At 34.9% G+C, this 23,076-nt stretch overlaps 1 protein-coding gene across 2 annotated transcripts in view; it reads right to left on the reverse strand.

The window, feature by feature from the left end:
- Positions 1–23,076, reverse strand: part of COL11A1 (collagen type XI alpha 1 chain) — a 187,183-nt gene that overhangs the window by 43,114 nt on the left and 120,993 nt on the right. For both annotated transcript variants that reach the window (XM_058659710.1, XM_058659707.1), the window contains exons 42-46: positions 11,769–11,876; positions 9,426–9,533; positions 8,500–8,553; positions 5,175–5,228; positions 4,586–4,693 (exon numbers count right to left, since the gene is read on the reverse strand). In XM_058659710.1, coding sequence (XP_058515693.1) covers positions 4,586–4,693; positions 5,175–5,228; positions 8,500–8,553; positions 9,426–9,533; positions 11,769–11,876 — 432 coding nt within the window. The remainder of the gene's footprint in view (positions 1–4,585; positions 4,694–5,174; positions 5,229–8,499; positions 8,554–9,425; positions 9,534–11,768; positions 11,877–23,076) is intronic.

Consider the following 23,076-nt stretch of genomic DNA (forward strand, 5'->3'; position numbering starts at 1 on the left):
ACATGTTAGGTAAAACATGTCTTAGTTAGCTAAAACATTAACTTCAAAATGTAACATTTTCCATGTTACACAAATGGTGACAATTTAATTTTTTGATTTAATTTTACATCGTCCTACTCTGTTTTAGTCTATAAATAGAAACAGTAACCCATGAAATTCTTTTTTATGATCTACTAAGTCTACATCACATTCTATTGGAAAATTGGATGTTTTATTGGATATATTGGCTAACTATGTTTAATAAGATAAATTCATTTTAATGAAGAAGTTTTATCAATTTACATAAGAAAATACGGTCAGGATTTCATTTTATTTTTCTCAAAAGTCACTAGGATGCACTATGTGCATTCCCTTAAATGTTACTATTACCTGATATAAACTTCTGGAAGTATAAGCAAAGTTGCTAGGAAGAAATGACCAGGTATAATTTACAAGATTGCAGTTTAAGTAAAAAAACCAATTGTAAGTTACTTTAGTCCTAAACTTTAGAAATTCTAACTCATTCATATGTACAGAAACTTAGTGTTTAATATGCAAATATATTTTAATAAAACTGACAAATGTTTCACTTTAAGGTCATTTTCTTAAGAAGCCAGCATTACAACTTAAGCATAATTCAGGTGTTTATTTTATAACAATAAGAGATTACATTCCTCATTTTTTTGTTCAGGATTCCATAGTATTTGAACAAAGAGTCTATGTAATTAAAGATCTTCAAACTGAATGGCATCCCAATATTATTCGGGAGCTTTTCTACTAGAAGCCACATTCTGTATTATGGCCTTTTTCAAAAGATCATCTTCACTTATTTGAAAGGTGAAGTTACAAAGAGCAAAGAGGAAGACACATGACAGAGAGAGAGAAAATCTTCCATCTACTGGTTCACTCTACAAAGGCTGCCAACAACCTAGACTGAGCCAGAGCAAAGTCAGAAATTTCAAGCTCAGTACTTGGATCATCCTCTCCTGCATTCTCAGGCGCTTTAGCGGAGGCTGGACTAGAAGTGGTTCAGCCAAAATTCCAACAGGTTTCCAAATATGATGCCAGTATTTGCAGGTAGCAGCTTAATCCACGGCACCCAGTGCAAGCTCCTGTCATTTATTACTATTATTAGTTCAATAGGCATCTTCTAATAAAAAAACTAAAATATTTATTTTAAATTAATTTTGATTATAGTCTGAGTTGATTACGTCAGAATTTCCTTATTATTAAAATTAATCGAGACATAGTAAATTGAGTTTTCCTGTTGCAAGGAACTAACCGTGCTGAATGGCACTCGAGTGTTAATCAGTTTCCACAGATCCTAACTTTCTCCTAGGGAGTAATTTATGCATGGAGAGATTCTTTTTAAGGTCGATCAATTTAAAATAATTTGCCACTTAAATGATACATCAGAAAACGAATTTAGATCAAGAACTCTCATTAAATACATATCCCCTTCATTGGCAGCTGCACAGTAAATATCGAGTTGAAAAATACAATCATTTAAGCTGTTTATTAGATTAGTAACATTTATGTCTATTATAATTGCTAATATCCATTCTGCCATGCAGGCTCAATTAAATGATGCAGATGCAATTGTGAACATGTTAATTACATTAACTTCTTTTCAGTTTCTTGATTTAAAGAGGTAGCTGCAGGAAGATATCAATTTTTCTTTTTTAGTGAACTGATTTTTTCAGTCATCCTAGAGCACATTTCCCACTTTGTGGAAGTGAGGATAATTTTTATTGGCTGTTTTATGAATTGAAACTAAAAATTCCTTCTTTAAACCTGAGAACTTATAGGATTCAAAACAGACAGAAAATTAGTAATGTATCCTGAGAAAGTAAAATTTTATTTTGTTAAAATTTATGCATTTATTTGAAAGACAAGGAGCTAGAAAAAGATAACAAATTAGAGAAAGAAACAGAAGTTGTCCATCCTTTGGTTTACTCCCCAAATGCTCATGGTGTCCAGGCTGGGTAACTCTAAAGCTGCCAGCCAGGGATTCACGTCACGTCTCCCACATGACTGGCAGAAACGCAGTCACTTGGATTATTGCCTTTTGTCTCCCAGTGTGCACACTCAGTAGGAAGTCAGAACAGAAGTTCAGAACAACAGCCTGCCCAGAAATCTGCATTTAACGCCTTCCTGCTCTTTTCAAATATGCGTGCTTCTCTAATATACTGATATGCTACACTCCTGATTGCTTGTATAGTTTGTCTTTTAAATGCAAGAGTTAAAACTAACAAATATTCCTGACATGGTAGACTAGCGGCTGAAGTCCTCGTTTGCACGCGCTGGGATCCCATATGGCGCTTGACCTAATCTCAGTAGCCCTGAAGCCTTGGGAACCTGTACCATTGTGGGAGACCTGGAAGATGCTCCTGCCTCTTAGCTTTGGATCTGCTCAGTTCCTGCTGTTGAAGCTGCCTGGGGAGTGAATCGATAGATCTTCCTTTCTCTCCTCCTCTCTGTATATCTGCCTTTCCAATAAAAATAAAAAGGGTCCGGCGTGGTAGTCTATTGACTAAAGTCCTCTCTTTGAATGCACCAGAATCTCATATGGGTGAGGATTCTAATCCTGGCAACCCCACTTTCCATTCAGCTCCCTGCTTGTGGCCTGGGAAAGCAGTCCAGGACGGTCCAAAGCCTTTGGACCCTATACCCATGTGAGAGACCCAGAAGAGGCTTCTGGCTCCTAGCTTCAGCTCGGCTCAGCAATTATATTTGCAGCCACTTGGGGAGTAAATCAAGGGACAGAAGATCTTCCTCTCTGTCTCTCCTTCTCTCTGTATACCTGATTCTCCAAATAAAAATAAAATAAAATCTTCAAAAAACTAACAAATATGAAAGTGAAGTACTTGTACTTTTGAAGTTTGAAAAGAATTACCTGGGAAATAAAACTAAAGGCAATTAGAATATCATGTGAAGTAGCAGTCACTCATTAAGTATTTTAAAAGTGGTGCATCCATTATAAATCAACGTAATGCAGTTTTAACCTCATGAGCATTACAAACTACTTAATCCCATAATTAGCTATTTTGTTACTAAATTGAATTTATACATATTGAACTTATATACACTTATACTCAGCATTATAAATTTTTAGATACAGTGAACTGCAATATTTAATTTATCATTTCAAAAAGTTGACAGCATCAAAATATAAAAAATAAATGTACATTGTTTTTAAAGAATCAGGCTGTACATACAGTCAAGCAAGTAGTATAAGAAATATCAAAGTTTGGGCCCGCGGCATGGCCTTGTGGCTAAAGTCCTCGCCTTGAACGCCCCGGGATCCCATATGGGCGCCGGTTCTAATCCCGGCAGCTCCACTTCCCATCCAGCTCCCTGCTTTTAGCCTGGGAAAGCAGTCAAGGACGGCCCAGTGCATTGGGACACTGCACCCGCATGGGAGACCTGGAAGAGGTTCCAGGTTCCCGGCATCGGATCAGCGCACACCGGCCCCTTGCGGCTCACTTGGGGAGAGAATCATTGGACAGAATATCTTCCTCTCTGTCTTTCCTCCTCTCTGTATATATGACTTTGTAATAAAAATAAATCTTTAAAAAAAAAGAAATATCAACGTTTCTAAAGTAATCAGGAAGCAACAAACACACAAAGGAAATGTCTCCTGTGCAATGCTGTGCTTTAAAGTCCAGCTGTGGACTCACACTGTGGTGCAGTACACTGAGCCTCCACCTGTACCAGCTGCTCCCCATATGGGCGTCACTTTGTGTCCATGTAGTTCCCTGCTTATGACCTGGGAAAGCAGTGGAGAATGGCTCAAGTCCTTATGTTCCTGCACCCAAAGGAGATCCAAAAGAAGCTCCAAGTTCTTGGCTTTAGATGTGGCCAGTTGGGGAGTGAATCAGCAGATGGATAATCTCTTCCCCAAACCCCCTACCCAACTTCTTTCTCTCTGTAACTCTGCCATCCAAATAAAAATACATCTTTGAAAAACATATTTTTAAAAGATAGTAAAAAGTCAGGCTGTAAGACAAAGATGCACACAACTGTCCTAGTCTGTAGTGTTTTGAAACTAATTGGCATTTCCTCTCTGAATATGCCTCATAAAATAGAAATAGTCATTTTAAAAATATAAGCCATTTAATGGTCTGTTTCATTTTATCTTGTTATCTGTTATTGTTTGATGCTTGCTGATGGTACCTTGCTATTTCTGAACATGCTTTTAAATTTTGCAAAATGACATAATTTTTTTGCTAGTTATTGGAAGTACTTTCATTTTGTCATTTGATCTATGAGAGACTCCTTCGAACAACCTAACTTTGAATTTGAGACTTAGCAGGTTGTAGTTCCTTTTTGCAACAAAATAGGAAGAAAGAAGGTGTAATACTTTATCTAAAATCAAATTTGCTGTAGAGATAGGAACTGGGACTAGTACATTCTTCAAAAAATTAATAGTACTTGATTTTAAAAAGAGTAGCTGAAATAAAGATACGCATGTAAGTAAAAACAAGCATTACAGCTAAATGTCATACTTCAGTTAACAGAATGATACCCACTTTCATATCCATCAGAAAAACTTCCTGTAAGCCACAGATGGAAAACAGAGAGAGCAGTGCAGGAAGCATCTTACCTGAAGACCTACAGGACCAGGAGGTCCAGGGAAACCTCTTGCACCTTCATCACCTTTTTGCCCAAACATCCCCTGCTGTCCTCTAGGACCTGGTTCACCATCACCTCCCTAGAGAACGGAAAGAATTACAAGTTAGAAAATCATTAAAATCCATTCTAAAAATCTGGCAACTTCCAATTAATAAAAAGTGATAAAAACAATCATGTGAGTAGTACACTAAATTACACTCCTTTCTGTAAACTGATCCTTGTTTGTTTCGCTTACATACTTTGTTTCTGAGAGTAAGACTATTTTTATTTGATCATGTGTACTAGACGAAGTAAAAGCTGTACAATGTGGGGGGATGCTCACAAATTTCTTACACAGTAAACACTTCTCAGCTGGTTATTGTTATTTATATTTAAATGAAGTCACTTTTTTTTGTAAGAATCAGCTTGGTTAGCTCTAAGAGAAAGTTTAAATGTGATTGCATATGAAGCTTACAAAGGAAACTCATTATCACACAAAACTGACCAGCTACCTGACAGTTGATAAGATGAATAAGAAAACTGGAGCAATTTACATTTATTGAACAAAATGAAATACTTACAGCAATTCCAGGGGCACCTACTGGTCCTTGAAGGCCTGGGGGACCAGGAGGACCCTGCAGTGAGAGAAACATCAGTAAATGTGAAGGTAGAGCCAAGAAAGTTACAATTATAGAAAACAATACATTTGATCAAGATCTTTAGATATCTATACATCCATTTGAGGAGGTTAGGGAAAGAACAGTCCATTAGAAGTTGTTTTTCGATTAACACAGTAAGTGTTACTTATTTTCTCATTAATTTTAGAATTTCATATTTAGAACCAATTTTAAATTCAGATGTGCTCAAAGTGCCCCAATTTTTCATGTTGCACATATTTAAAAATGATTTGCATGCAACCATGAAGTTGAAGAGTCACAATTGAAAATTTTTCAAATTATCAAAACTTTTCTTTAATGAGATATATGTCAAAAAGACACAATATTTACCGTTATACTATGTTTTAATGAAATACAAATTCTGAGTATTCTAAACATATAGTACTTAGACATGAAAATTTAGAATTGTTTTGTATATTCATGCAAATGTGGTATTATATATGAAGTAACCAGAGCCTTTTATTTCGAAGAATACATTTCAAAAGATACTATGAGTCTTACCTACAAAGATGTATCTTCACTATATTATTTTATTACATTATTAACTGATCAGGCTCTATTAAAAGATCCAGGTTCGAAAGAAGCAAGAGTTGTTGTATTTCTCTTCATTGTAAGTACTTAGATGGGGAAGGCGATATCTAAGACCGGTGTTCTGAAAATGTGTTCTATGCCCACTGCAGGTACTTCAGACTCTTTCAAGTTTCTGCCAAGTCAACAATCTTTTCAGGACCATGCCCAGTTCTTTTGTACTATATATGACATTTGTTCCAATGACAAAGAAGCGCTGGTGAGTGCAATCGCTGGTTGTTTAGCACTTGTAGCACCTGTAGCTACAAATTTTGTTAGCTTTCACTCTATTTTCATACCCATATACTTTCCATCAACATGAAAATGAGCATTTCATTTTAAAATATTTTTCAAGTGTACGTTTATTGTAAATAGGGTATTGATTAAGAAATCTAAGAAACTAGGAAATTAAAAGCAATAATTTGTGAAAAGAGGATTTATGAATGTAGAAATGTCATTAGTTTTAAAAATATTAATTTACTAATCAGAACAAATTCCACATATTTTCCCTATTAAAGAGCTAAACTTAAAAAAAAACGCAAAAGCAAGAATAAAAGGAAATGTGTACATCAGTATTGGTGTATACTTTTTTATTGCATTTCATTTTATAACATCACTTCCTAGGCTCTCATGTTCCCCCAACCCCTCCCCATGTCCTCCCCCCATGGTGGATTGCTCCACCTTTTGGTGTACACTTTTGAAAAACTTTGTTCTACATCTTTATTAAAAATGGGTAAGAATGTTATGCTGTTGTAGTTATAATGATCTGTGACTACATTAAATGTTACTGCATATGCGAAAATGATTATTTTTCCATTCAATCATTGTTTATATCCACCATCTATATCAGATGAACTAGAGTCTTTTTCCTGTTCACTTGCCAAACTTCTTGTTTTGTGTAGCTTTAAGCCTTTTTTTGCAAAGCAAAATTTAAATATATTAGCTAGAAAACTAAAATAAGAAAGAAATGGATTGGGAAGGATGGTACCAGGGAGGGAGGAAAGAAATATCATTATGTTCATAGAATTTTATCTACCAACCAGAGCAAATCTTTGAACAGCTAATTAAAATTTAAAAATTGAAATTCAAAATGACAAATTTTGATAGGTAGAGGAAAAGAGAGAAACAGAGATTCCTATCCACAAAAGTTGGGGCTGGGTAGGACGGTAGCTAGGAAATTAGTTTGGATCTCCATCTTAGGTAGCACAGATCTAAATGCAAGACAGATCATCTACTACCCTCTAGAGTTCACAATGACAGGAAGCAGGAAGCAGGAAGCAGGTGCAAGACGTTGGTATTGAACATAAGCATTGCAATACAATAGTCAAGCATCCCAAGTGTCATGTTATGCACTAGGCCTAACATCCACCCTGAATATACAGCCCATGTCAATTATTATAAATTTCATACATCTGATTTTCTGTACACATTTTTTGCCATAATTTTATAGCACAGAGCAAGAATCTATGCTTTCATATATTTGGTAAGCTTTTCTTTTCTACTGAACAAAATGAAAAATGAAGAACCTATTATGATCTACATATTGCAGTTTTCTGTAAGTTGTTTCTGTTTTGATTCTGGATTTTATTTTCACTTATAAATATCTCAGAGAATTTTAGGAGCTACTTATTTGGAGTTGCAATCAGGTGTAATGCAACCCTTTTTCAAAGTCACATGTTAAGGTTTTCAGTGAGTCCATCCTTAAATGCACTTTAACTACACATGGATCACAGAACAGAATAACAGGAATCAAATTATTAGAAAGATACACCAACTTCTACACTAAGCGAAAAACATAATAAAGGACAAATCTCTCAAACACACAATCCTGTTGGAAAGTACATACATACACACATACATACACATGCAAATCTATCTATCTATACAGATATATATATATGAATACATAAAAGGAAAAGGAAATAAAAAATAATCAAAAAACTAAATATGTTTAGAGAGTCATTAAACTGTATCAATCGGTAAGGAAGTGTTGAGGTGTAGTAGGTTAGCCTGTCATCTAGTGTGTGTAATCTATGTGAGAAGGAGGGAAGTTTCAAGTGTGATCAGCCTTTCGTATCCACTCACAGGCAACTGCATCCATGAGACACCCTCCTTGAAACCCATTTCCTATGTAAATTAGCAAAAATGCTATGGATATCCTTCTCTGAATCAACTCTACACTACTTACAAAATATTCTACACTAATGACAACGGAAAAAGTATCTACATATTATATATTCTTCTGAATATTTTTAATCTGCCTTTGTTGAAGCCAAGAAGAGGACCGACTTTATATAATTTGAAAAAGATGAAGACTGCTGATTGTGAAATCAACACACTACTTGACTGAGAAATAAAAATTATTTTGATGTGTTGATGTACTAAAAGACATTTGTCAAAATCCGCATTTAAAATATATGTAACAGATTTATCATTATGCTAATCCAATTTGTTATGATGAAGTTGTAAACAATAATGTATAAATATCTGACAATTTCTTAGAGCACAGAAATAGGAAATTCTACAAAATTGCAACAAAGTATGATAAAGCATTGGTGCTAACTGTGTCTTGTTAAGTTTCACTATGGAAAAAGTAATCCGCAGTGAACAGTAGAAAGTGTTACATAAATAGTCATTTCTCAATAAGTAACAAGTAACTCACATTTTCCCCTTTGTCACCTTTGCTGCCCTTTTGTCCTGGTTCTCCAATTTCACCCTGCAAGAAAAGATTTAGGTTAAAATTTATCTCCAACATGTCACTTACGCCCTACTATTAACATCATTGTCACTAGATTATTAAACTTCACATTGAAAGTACTGCTATTTAACATCCCTGTTAAAAATTTTAAAAAGATGGGTCCCTCTTTTGCTAGCATTCTCTGTTTGACCAATATATAGATGCATAAATCACCTTTAGCTGAAGAATACTGAAACAATTTATAACAAAATCAATATTATGTCAAATATTACCACACAAAACTGACAATGAAAGTACAGGACTTACAGAAATATAATTATGTATTAGTTAAAAATTGCTTCTCTGTTAGTTTTCAAAATCATGAAACAATGCATTATCAGATTGTTACTTCATAGTTTAATTATATTTTGCAGTTATATTTGAATTGTATTGAATTAAAAAACTAAGTAACCCAGATACATATTTCCAATGATGTGCTTGTATTCATTGCTTAATTAGTAAAAGAATAGAACAGGATTATGAAGTGCACAGTTGACTAAGTCTTCCTGTGTAATATCCAAGACATCAGGCATCACAATTACACAAATAAGTATTTTTATTTTACGTTCATTTCATAAACAGATTTAGACATAAATAAGGAATTTGGCATCCGTTCTGTTTTTCGCTGTCTTTGCTCTTTTATTCCACAGTTCTCACTACATATATCCCACATAGTATTTTATGGAACAGATATACTAATCCTCACCATCTCAAGCACAACTTGAGCAGATACAAGATGTGAGAAACTTAAATTTCCGTTTGACAGTTAACTTCAAAAAGGTTAATTCTAGGAACCATGTGAAGAAAGCTAAATTCTCACAGACTGCAATAACATGAATAATGAATCCAACCTTGTCTCCATCTTCTCCAGGCGAGCCAGCAGGACCAGCTGGCCCTGGGAGACCCACTGGACCTTGTACTCCATCTCTTCCTGCAGGGCCTTGGGGACCTTTCTCCCCCTGTATTGAAATGCAACATATTTATGATTTGCTGGAGGTAATTTGTAACTTAGACCTTTGCTACACTTTTAAATGCAGCTGTAATATACATAATCTAATTCCCACATTCAGAAAAAAGTACTATTTCTAGAGGAAAAAATTAAGTAGCAACTAACAACATAAAAGATCCCTAGTTTCTTATGTGACTAAGATTGCTTTCATTTTAATAATTTGTGAATTTCAGGCTGTTTCCCATAAACATAATTTAAAGGGATATTTTCTAATAAGTATTATATATGCTGACAAATTTAGAGTCCAATGGTTCTGAAATCTTGCTGAGTTTTTTGTTTTCTTCCCATTCACAGCACTAAACAGCAGTGCAGTGGACAGAAAGCTTGAAAACCATAAGATGTCTTTATAGTGTGTCCAAAGTTTCAACATGTTATATATAAATATTTCCTACTTTTAGCAACTTTCTAAAAATATTTCCTAAATTTTGATACTATAACTCTGCTGTTTTTATGATATCAAAAAGACAAGGCTATTAGCTATTAATGGGTTTGCTTTTATTTTGGTTTGAGGCAATAGTATTATTTACTGTATTAAATTTTATATATATTGTGTAATTTAAGAATATAGACAGAGCATTGATAATGAAAACAACCTCTATTTGCCCTAAAAGATCATTCTACAGTTAAAAAATTCCAAAGGGAAAATGATATCCATTTTGTACAAGGCATTATTTCTGATTGCATTTAGTACTTGTGTCTTCAGTCTTGCTTTGGAACTAGGAATCATACATCACTATGTCCTGTCTTTGCATTATCCATTCTCCACCTCCCACCATACTTTTAATTATCTCCAGCTTCTTCACACTAACTTGAGTTTGGTCTGTTTTATGTCCTGATTGCCTCTTGCATATATACACCTCATTACTCATAATTTATTTTGCAATACAACCATTCTTAGTCTGGACTATTGATACAAGTCCCTGCCTTTCTCCTTCCAGTCTAGCACACATACTATAATCAAGCAACCAATCAGATCATATTATCTATATTCTTACATCAATTACTTGCTTTCTGGACCTAAAGTGTGGGTCAAACCTACAGATCCTCTAGGCTCTTACTACCTGCCAACACTAGCCTTCCCTAATCTTCAATATCTGAACTCCAGTCCATCTGAAGTTTCATGAAGTCCCTTGAACCTAATTCTATGGTCCTATTGTCACATGGCCTCAGACCTACAGTTTGGCCTAGAATGTCCCTAAAAAGACCCTTCTTTTTTTTTTTTTTAAATCTCCCCTCATTGTTTATGTCTGACCATCAATGTCTAATCCAAGGAAAGGCTCCAATTCCAGCTCAGATTGCTCTGGGATAAAGTGACACAGATGATCTCCTGTTATCACTAACCAGAACTTTTAAATATTTGTTTGTTTTCCTCTACATCTAAAGCAGAGCAATTGGGGTGGCAAGCCAGGCCAAAGCCAGAAGCCTAGAACCATTTCTGGTCTTTCATGTGGATGGCAGAGATCCAAGCACTGTTTATTACCCCACCCCCCGCGAATTCATTATCAGGAAGCTGAATAAATTGCAACTTGTTTGTGGAAAATGAAAGAAAGCTGTTTTTTATTTATCAGTATGATTGAATCAAAAGAAGAAACCAAAAATGTGGAAATATACTGGCACAAAAAAGCAAGCATAAATCCAATTAATAGAATACAGTTATGGTCATGTAAATTAATATATTTTAAATCCAGTAAATTTATGATGAAATAATTGGTTCAAAGTTTTCCCTTTCACTCACTGGATATCAAAGTTCAAATTATACGAGAAGGGCAGCCATGTGCCCTTTTATTTACCACCTACACCTGTCATTTACAGACTATGAAAATGATATGGGATTGAAGCTATAGTATGAGAGGTGTGCAAAGTTCACATTTTTCTAATATAAAGCAGCAAAGTACGGTTTTAATCAAAACTCCCAATTTTACTTATTAAAGCAGAAACATGAATGGCCTCTTACATTAATAATATCCAACTTCCTCACAGGTATTAGGTTTCACACAGTGTAGAAAAATGTAATTTATTTAGTTGATTTGGAAGTTTTTTCTATTAAAATCATAAAGATGTGTTTGTATGCCAGGCATATTTGCATAGAGAATGCAGTGAGTTATGCAGAACTACTACACTTGAATAAAAGTAATAACATTTGCAGGGGAGGTGTATAATGCATCTTCTCTTTGATATTACTTACAGGAGCACCTTTCTCTCCAGCTGGACCTGGAGGGCCCTGGGGTCCTGGACGCCCTGGCAAGCCAATTGGGCCCGCTGTACCTGCTGACCCTCGTTCTCCTGGTGAGCCCTAGTGGACCAGAGAGGATGGAAAGGTATTCTATTAGGAAAACAGTTATTATTTCGCAAGAGACACATAGTTAACAATGTTCCTGTATCTTGAAAAGTAAAATACTAATAATTATACAAGATTAACTTTATGACATTTAAGATCTCTAAGAGGAGGTACATCTGTGTCCTTTATTTAAGCAGTTAATATACAAGCATCAAATTAACCAAACGTTAAGTTTCAACAATAATGAGAAGGTGAAGAAAAACTTCAATATTATTGCTATAGATTTATACTTTATACACATCATTCTAAAGCATTTATAATTGTGTATAAAGCTCTGTAACACATATACCTAATAATAATGTCCATTACAATTATATTCCTCTATTATAATGAAATGACAGGGTAGTCCTGGCATACGGAGAGTACTCAGACAACTGAAAATTGGTCTACCATATGACCCAGCCATCCCACTCCTGGGAATAGATCCAAAGCAAATGAAATCTGCATAAAAGAAAGGGAATTGCATCCCTATATTTACAGCAGCACAATTCACAACAGTGAATTCATGGAAACAGCCACACGGTCCATCAAAGGAGGACTGGTTCAACTACTCCATGGAATACTACATACCATTAAAAATAATGAAACACTACTATTTACAACAAAATGATACTGACTGAAGACCATTATGCTAAGTGAAATAAGCCAGACCCAAGGGACAAATACCATATTTTCTGTCAGATGTAAGACAACCTTGATGTAAAATGCAAAACAGATATACAAGTACATATGTATATACATATATTCTCATAGAAGAATTATATAGGGAAACAAGCATACCAGAAAGCAAAGATGTATTGCAGTATGCATCTACACTCCTGAATAGAATGAAGACTCCTAAGAAATTGTTAAATAAACCTAGAGAATTCAATGCTAAATTTTCTATTCTTACCTAAACCTATAATGCCTCGACACATTTAAGTAGCAGAATGTTTGACCTGTAACTAGTACTAAAGGACTATACTACTGTATAATATGGTGGAAAACGATGTTAGGGGAAATGGGAAAGAGGAAACAATGGGGTGGGGGATCGCTATACCTACAACACTGAATCACAGAAGTAATAATAACTTAAAAATACTTTAAAAATATATAAATTAAAAAATAAATCCTTTTGAAGACATTTGTAGTCTTCACTTTCAACTTGCTAAATAAATTTTTGTATTTAAAGATGAATTCAGAAATTCCAAATGCATTAAGACACAAATATTATGTTATATAATGAAGTCTCCTAACTATTGTCTCGAAATTTGGACATTTTGCCACAATTTGTTTTTAAATTAATCTTAGCATTCTTAAGACCCACGGGGTCATATAATGAACACTAAAGAGCTTATTACTTGTATAGTAAAGTTTCTTCGGTTAAATCCCCAGGAACACACCACATATATTTTGTTAATTTGTTTGAAAAATATCATATGCCATAGTTTGGGAGAATAATCATCTAGGATACTGAATTAATATAAATTATAGGAGCTGAAATTTTAAAAATACTATGCAGTAAAAGAATAAAACACATACAAATGCATTTACTGCTATGTGAAGTTTAAATATGAATATTTACTATTTTAAATTATATTTAAGAAAAAATAATGAGGACATTGATTTGCATCAAACTCCCTGATTGATGATGATGCTATAATTTGTCATTTTATTTCATGATTAAACCAAATATGAAATGTTGGGAAATGTTATTTATTAACACTTTTTAAAATAATTCATGTTTTGATATTATCTATTTAAATTTCACAAAAGTGATTACTAAAAACTATCATACTGCTGCAGTTCTAACTTGCCAGAAATTATTTTATTATACAAATTTGGAAATTGAATTTTTAAAATTTTTTTATTCAAGAAATAAATAGTTGTAATCTTGGCAGGAAAATTTTTGTAATTGTATGAACAAATTTTATTTACATAGTGCTTTAAAATTTGCAAATCAGTTTAATTTTGTGCTGTCATTTTATTATTTAAAAATTCCAGGGAATATATAGTGCAGTTTTAACATCTCTAAAAATGAAGATGCTGTGGCTAAAAGAGGTTTAACTGTTCCTCCCATAATCAAAACGAATTAAAGGAGCCTGCCCTTGAACTCTGTTCTACTTTCTCTACAAAATTATCCACTGCTTCTCTCTCATGAAGGCCTCAGTAACTTTCCATTTCTATATACTGAGAATTTCTTTAAAATCAGAACACATTCAAATTAATTGAAACAATCATTGATTATAAAAAGAATGTCAAACAAAATTAGTACTTAATTTTCTGACATTATTCTCTGGATAAATTCACAAATTACATGGAATACTTGTATTTGGTCAGTTATTAAATAGTGGAAATTAAAATAAATAGAAGGTTAAAGATTTGAGATTAAAGCAAATAGTATAAAAAGAAAATTGATTTGGCCTTTTTTTTTAAGATCAATTAACCAACTTATAATTTTGTAATTATAAGGTGAGCTAAGTATGTTTAAAAAACATTCCCAGATGATGCACATTATACTGCACAATAAGGAATCAGGTGCTAACATAATATTTTTAATCATCCAACGATTCCGAATGCTAAAAAAACCCGAATTTTGATAAAATTTTTTCAATGAGTCCTTTTGAGATAATAAACATCTACTCCTCTCTCAAGTGCTGTGATTTAATAATATTAAAACATTTTATGAAAAACCATCAGTTCAAGTACAATAAAGGTTAACGAGATGATAGAATTAGGGTGAACACTCCAAATTTCAGGGAAGAAAAAAAGTAATACTAGCAGAGTGCTAGAGATGTGTTTGGATTGGGAATGGAAGCCCTAAAAATAAAAACAAACCAAGATTTGCCTCCAGGTTTTACAGAGAGGGAAGCCAGTCAACAGGAAAATGTGGCGGGTAAGAGTGAAAACAGAACAGATCCCTGACACTGAGAGGAACACAAGTTTGTCACTCCAATGATAGAAAGAAGCGGAAGAAGCGTTTCAGTAGTAAAATGTTCCTGTGTGGCAATAGAAAAGCATCAACAGAAGATAATGTATATAGGGGCTACAATTAGTTTGTATTACTTAGATTAAAATTAGAATCATTGAAAATACAACTACGACTATCTCAAAAGCGCATCAGTGTTCATACAAGGTGACTGCATTCCATTTGTGTTTGAATGTCTCACTGGCACACCTCAGGAAAGAATTACTATTCATTGGTTTTATCAGATTGAAAATAAGCATCCAATTTAAGAGTTCAAATGTTTTATTTGTAATTGACCACACCATGATTTCGCTGAACCTGGCTGTTTTTCAGGTGGTCTAACTCTATAATTCTAACAGGATATATGTCAACAGTTTAGGTGAGCATGTTTAGGAGGGGTGTGCAGAGAAATCTTCCATACCCCAGTGAGGAGTAACTAATGTTTGTGTCCCACCCAGTGGGGTATAAGTGCATCCCCGCTGACCGTTTCCTGTCTGGTTCTAAGCTTTCTTTGTTGTTCTCTGTCTATCTATTCTCCTTTTGTTTGTTTGTTTGTTTGTTTGTTTGTTTTGAGGGGTTTCTGGAGCGCTCCTGATGGTTATTACGAGAGGGGGTGGGGACCCAAAGTTGGAAGCAGGCAAGGACCAGAGAAAGCTCCTCTCCCTAGTCCCAAAGGAAGTTTACTGTTCTTCTGTTTCTGTGGACCGCTCAGGGATCCTGGTTGTTGTTCCGATGCCATGAAATATTGTTCTCTTTTTAATCCTGTTTAAATCCTAACTCTTCAAAGACTACCTGAGACAGATGTCACTGCACTGTATTGAGACTGACAGCTATCAGTTATGGGATATTGAGATAAAAAAAAACAGCTAAGGAGAATAAGGAAACTTGTATTAAAATAATTTACAAATTCCAAATTATTGAGTCTATTGTTTAGCCATGATTGTGCTGAGTACTGTGCCCATACAATGTGATTTAATTTTTTTGACTTGTACACACTCTGTTAAAAGCTGATCCACTATTAATATACTTGTTAATTTAGTGAATACTTTCTAAATGGAAGAAAAAAATCTGATTTTTAAGTCACATAATGCATACAGATACGTTAATTAAAAATAAAACCATTTAACACTATAGAAGTAGTGCATATAGGTTTAACACTCTAAAACGAGGTAATTTACAAGAATCCGTGGAAGTGCTCATCACCTTTATCCAACAGTCATCCACTATTAGTTCACTTGATTTTTGCTACGCATCTCATTAAAATCTTTGTTCTGTTACCACTGTTCATATATCTATTATTTCAACTATATCAAACATTGTTCACAGTTTTGGTAACTGTTTAATACTTGTATCAACTGAGATATTATGAGGTGCTTTATCACACTGTGTCCCTGATTTTAAAAGTTAAATGTTTCATATTTATGTTGAACTTTGAAATAGTTTGGAGACTACATATTTTTGAAAACTATATTCTTGATATTCTTAGGAATGTATTTGTATACATCTAATTATATTCATTTTGTATTTCCACATGGTGATATGAAAAATTATACTCTTCTAAGATAATGTCTCATATTAGTGAGAAAATGACTTTCTCCTTAAATGATAAAACTCTCACTGTCTTTCTACCTATTTTTACTTCAGCGCATTTGAACACACTTGTCAGACTTGGAAATTGTCTGGTCTTCTGCTCTACAATTGTGAATTTATAGGCCTGCTAACTAATCATTTTATTAAACAAATGTGTTTTTCTGATATTTGGAAACATGAGCTATCCTTTCACGCATTCCTTTTGCTGTCACTGTATCCTAGCTTTTCTAGCATTGTTTTCTGAATGAATTCATGCAGCACCTGACAATGAATTTTTCTTATGATTATTTCCATGGTCTCTTCATTAGTATTCCTTAAAAATTAAATATTCATCATATGCATAAATAACTATAACAAAACAGCAATAAATATGTAACATCATAATTAATGATACGCATTTGTCTTTTGATGAAGTCCATACACATGCTGGTTATTTTGAAAAATGTAAGCTTCACACTCTTATGTATGCAATAGAAACTGTATAGGGGCCCAGCGGCGTGGCCTAGCAGCTAAAGTTCTCGCCTTGAATCCGCCGGCATCCCTATGGGCGCCGGTTCTAATCCCAGCAGCTCCACTTCCTATCCAGCTCCCTGCTTGTGGCCTGGAAAAGCAGTCAAGGACGGCCCAAAGCTTTGGGACACTGCACCCGTGTGGGAGACCTGGAAGAGGTTCCAGGTTCCCGGTTTCGGATCGGTGCAGTACCGGCCGTTGCGCTCACTTGGGGAGTGAATCATTGGATGGAGGATCTTCCTCTTTGTCTCTTCTCCTCTCTGTATATCTGACTTTGTAAAATAAATAAATCTTAAAAAAAAAGAAACTGTCTAAATTTCAGGAGTCATTACTTGCATATACTTTCCTTGGATGATATGGCATTAAAGTTATAAGAAATGTATACATACAAATTTATATACATCATAATCAGAATGTTAATGAAACTGCCGTGAACTGTTTAGCTTAAGAATGGTGCTTGCTGGACTTACACAGATGTATATCTAATATTTAACTTTATCAAAATGCTCCAAATAATTAATGTATTTCAAATAGAAAATACTGATTTGAATCAATGATATTATGTTTAATTAGTTGATATCATATACTTTTTATTACAATGCTTAAATTTTAGCTTCTTCCTTGGAGCATTATAAGATTAAATTTTAGATTACTGTCTTTCTTCTGAAACTTGCATTACAGTTAATAACAAAAATACATCACTTTCCCTAGTTAAATTTTGCTCCTGATCTTATCACAGGTCAAAAACTTTGAAACAACGGATTAGAAAAAGAGAGGATAAGTTTTCAGGCTATATCTATTCCTGAAATATAAACATATTTTTCTTTTCTATTTGTTATTTTGAACATTTTATAAGTCTAGATATTTGTAATAACAACTTGCTCTCTACCAATTTTATTTTATACATCTATAAATGAAAAGTTAGCATTCTTGAAGTAAGTACTTATAAAACAAGTTATACAGAAAACTTACAAATCTGACTTGAATATAACCATGCCACCTTCAAAAAGATAAGCATTATGAATCCTTTAATCACATTCAATCACTGGGCAAATTCCATTTTATAGACATGAAAATTTAAACCCAATATTAAAAAATGTACCATTTACACAGTCAAGAAAAATATGATAGAAACTTAGTCCCTTGTGTTACAGAAAGACGATATGAAATGCATTACAGCAAGTACTAACCCTTGAGAAACCCACATTGCATTTTTTTCCTGTAAAGGACAGGCACCTATCATGATAAAATTTTTAACGTTGCCATGTAATGGGTTATAGAAAAAAACAGGAAGGCTTCATAAATGTCAGATAAAAAATTATAACTAGGGCCGATGCAACAGCCTAGTAACTGAAGTCCTCACCTTGTATGTGCTAAGGTCTCATATGGGCAACAGTTTGTATCTCGGCAGCTCCACTTCCCTTCCAGCTCCCTGCCTGTGGCCTGGGAAAGCAGTAGAGGATGGCCCAAGGCCTTGGGACCCTGCACCCGCTTGCGAGACCTGGAAGAGGCTCCTGGCTTCAGATGGGCTCAGCTCCATGGCTGCAGCCACTTGCAGAGTAACCAGCAGATGGAAGATCTAGCTCTGTCTCTCCTGCTCTCTGTAAATCTGACTTTCTAATAAAAATAGATAAATCTTTTAAAAAGTATAAATAAATGGTTTAAATACAGGTTAAATGGCTAGTGATTAGTTCCACAAAAGTATAGACATGTGCTTGCTCATTTCAATAACTCCCATTATTTGGAGTAGTTCCTGTCATATAGAAGGCCCTAAATAAATATGTTAGATGAATATGTAGTCTCAGCCTTTTGCACACTAGAAGCAGTACTTTTCTGAGAAAATTCTCTATGACTCTATATTAGGAATAGTTGGTCATCAGGTCTTTATGATGTTTAATTTGGCAATGCAACTCCAATCCCTTGAAAGACACATGCTTAAAGAATGAATGAATTTGATGTTAAAGGACTGTACATGAATCACTAAATATTTCAATAGCGGGCTTATTTAATATCAATAATTATAAAGTGACATTTTTCTAAAAGAAACTGAGACCTGCATGAGCTATGACATAATTAAGTTCATCCTCCTAAAAGAATCATATGTATTTTTTACACATTTCATGGTATCCATAATCCTAATTTAGACTGTACTCATCTTTGAACAGCAAGGATGAATATTTCACACACCAAAAGTGCTTACTTGGAAGAAAGTGTACAGAATTTCTTAAAAACTATTAAAAGCACGTATTTCCTGAGCTTTGATTTAAATGCTAATGGATACACAGCAAATTGTTACTCAAGGGTAGTTTCTATGTCTTGGCTATTGTGAACACTGCCACAGTGAACACAGAAGTACAGATAGGTTTATTTCATCTACTTGGATACAGAATGAAGATTATAATACAGAATGAATAATTTTAGAAATATAACACCCAAGAGAAGGACTCAATGAAATGTATTGTGGCAGGTACTTTTTGATGAATAAATGCTAGCTGCTTTTGTCACAAATACAAAAGTAACTTTGAAATAATAACTGATATGAATATATCTCATAAGATCATGTTGTGAACCTCAAATACATGCAATAAAATTATTTTTAAATAAATCTCTGAAACTGGTGTTGCAGAGCAGCAAAGAAAGCTATTGTTTGTGGGGCTGGCAACATATTTCATTGTGCTGGCTTGAATTCTGGCTTCTTGCAAATGTGGTTTAGACAGTAGGTAGAGGAAGGTGGGCCAAATAATTAGGCCCCTGTCACATATTTAAAGATTTGCTTTGTTTTTATTGGAAAGTCAAGTATACAAAGAGAAGGAGAGACAGAGAGGAAGATCTTGCATCTAATGATTTACTCCCCAAGTGACCCCAACGATCACAACTGAGTTATCCGAAGCCAGGAGCCCGGAGCCTCTTCTGGGTCTCCCACACAGTTGCAGGGCTTCAAGGCTTTGGGCCTTGGACTTTGGATTTGCAAGGCTTTGGACTGCTTTCCCAGCCACAAGCAGGGAGCTGAAAGGGAATCAGGGCTACCAGAATCACAACCGTCACCCATATAGGATCCCGGCGCCTGCAAGGTGAGGGTTTTAGCTACTAGGCTACTGTACCAGGCCTCCCTTTAACATATTTGTAGGACGTGGATGCAATTCCAGGCGCTTCTGGCTTCTGCAATTTGGGGACTGAAACAGCAGATGGAAGAGATATTTCCCCTTCATTCTCTCATCTTGCCTTTCAGATAAATAGATAAGCATATCCTTCTTAAAAACTTTCAAAAAGTAATAGAATGTCTTGGATTATATGAATTAAAACAATCTTGTCTTAAAAGTATTTTGTTATCTTAATGCTAAATATGAAAATGAACCAGTCAAGGAAATATTGATTCAAAACTGAATAATTACATGATTTTCAGCTCCAAAACTGTGAATTTTGTATACATGTCAATCATTCACTGTCTTGTTTATTCAAGCTCTGTAAAAGTACTACCATATGTAACACTGAGCATCCTTATGATCATTATTTTGAATGCTATTTCTCAAATTTAAAAGATTTTATTTGGTTCAAGATCTCACCATGTAAAACTCCTTTGTTCTTTCGCAATTATGCAAATTGCTTCACGTGTCTTGTACCCTTACCTTGAAACCCTCCCTCTGCTCTAACTTGTTAGTTTATAATGGTTTAAAGAGTGTTTTTTGTGGGAAAATAGTTTATACTTTGAATGGGAGGCAGAGTATCACTTGGTTTATTGTGTGGCTTTGAATCTATGTCCCACAACAAATGTAGCCTCTGAATTCTTTTGTTTTAGGCAAGGTCTCTTGGGTCTACAAATGACAACTCAATACAGTCGGCTGCAATTTGTTGCAGCAGGAGTATGACCGAGTATGAATGTGGGTTTTATAGGTTACATACCATCTCTCTCCAGAGCATTCTACTATTAGCTGTAATAACTGGGGGACTTATTTTTGATGCTGAAAGAGAAAGAGAAGACTGACCCCCTGTCCCACTGAAAAGTTTGAGTGATGCTGGGCTTGCAGCACCAAAGCTATTGCTCTAGAACTATAATTTGGATAGTCCCTTCCTGACATCCTACTTGGAGGGTACAATTGATGTAGGGGCTTACAACACAAACTGCTGGGCCCAATGTGATGGCTCAGTTGCTAAATCCTCGCCTTGTATGCACCAGGACTGCATACAGATATGGGTTCATGTCACAGCTGCTCCACTTCCATCCAGTGCTCGGCTTATGGCCTGGGAAAACAGTAGAGGATGCTCTAAAGCTTTGGAACCCTCACCTGTGTAGGAGACCCAGACAAGGCTCCTAGCTCCTGGCTTTAGCTCGCTCCAGCAGTTGTAACCATTCGGGGAGTGAGTCAGCAGACAAAAGACTGTTCTCTCTGCACCTTGTTCTCTATAATTTTGCCTTTCCAATAAAAATACAATAAATCTTTTTACAAAGCACATACACACAACATTGCCCCAGTCCTGAGACCCAGAATAGGGAGCTATAAACTAAACTCTGTTCCAGTTACACAGGGTGATTACAATGTATACAGGGGATTTTACCCTGGTAGATACGGAACGCTCTCAGGTCCTACTGAGTAGATTCCATTGGGTCTGAGGAAAACTGATTGCTACACTCCTTCTATTGCAATGTGCAGTGAGGTTGCCCTCCAAGCGTCCCAGAGTGGCAGCCAGATGCTGGGGACAATGGTGACTATCAGTCAGAAGCACAGCAAAACAGGCAGAGCATTCTTTTCAAATGGAACAATTCACATGTTTCCATTCAGTTGTCATCTTTATCTTCAGATCAATTTTATGCCTTTCTGTAGCCCATTCCACTAAACCCTGTAACATATTCCATTAAGTCTAACAATGTAATGAAATAAAGTAATATCATCACTCTATATTCTTGAAGCAAAGACAAAAGGGGCTATTTTTCTAACCCTTCACACAGAGCTAAACACAAAAATAAATATTTTATCAGTTATTTTCACTGGATGTTTTATATTCTGAAGATTCTTTGTAAAATAAATGAAAGTGGTAAACAGACAAATCAGCTCATCAGCATTCAGTTAAAATGCAGCCCACTAGAAAGCAGAACAGAAGCACAAGCATAAAAAGTTCTTAAGTACAGAGCTACACAGCAGAGGCAAAAACAGATATGGCATCTTTAAGGCCAAAGTGATGTTCCTGGCAAGATTAGAATGAGGTAAGACCAGTTTACAGACAACATACTTTAGATTATATGATTTTAAATGGAGATTAAAATGAAGATCTAAAATTACATGCTCTAAAAACGAAGATTAAATATCAAGCATCAGCAGAACTGAAAACAGAAATTCAGAACGGCCAAATCAAAGTTTTTCAACACTTTAGACTTTGCTCTTGATCCCCACTTCTGTCTGTATACTAGCTCTTCCCTAGTTGGATGCAAGAGGTCTCTTGGACCACGAACAAAAGTGGTTCATCTTAAAGGTAGACCAAATCACCCTCTGCCTTTGTTTAAAGAATAAGTGAAAGTCAGAGGAAGATTCTTACGGATAGGAATTGGGAAAACGGCAAAGAAAAATGGTAAAGGAGATAGGAATTACGATAAGCAGGTTCTGTAAAGAGTTAATCAAAGAAATAACAGAAAGAATTTATAGTACATAAAGAATAAAAAGGAGTTAAGCTGTTTAGGGGATTGGTGGTCATGGAGAGTTACAGGAAAGAGAGAAAGACTGTGATGCGTACAGTTGCGAGAAGCTGAAAACTTATGCTTTGGCAGATCTCTGTGTGGCTCCTCTCATAAACTTTGTCCATGCTAGCAATCACCATGCCCAGGAAAGGACAAATAAACACATTGTAAAGAAATACTAAATGTCCCAAAGTGTTTTGTTAGTATCATCAGAGACAAAGTTGTTCACAAACAGATAATGTCAAAACAAGAGAAAAATATAGATTACTTAAGAAAAACATTTTCTTAATTGCTTTATGAAAATATAGCTGGAAGATACAGACTGAGATTTTGTTGAATGATATGTTTCCATACATGATGTGTTTACATAAACACAAACTATTTTCACATTTATGTTCAACATACATAAAATGCTGTGCTGCCATTCTCTCCTGCTGTTC

The sequence above is a fragment of the Ochotona princeps genome, chromosome 2 (genome assembly GCF_030435755.1).
Source record: "Ochotona princeps isolate mOchPri1 chromosome 2, mOchPri1.hap1, whole genome shotgun sequence".
NCBI classification, from domain to species: Eukaryota; Metazoa; Chordata; class Mammalia; order Lagomorpha; family Ochotonidae; genus Ochotona; species Ochotona princeps.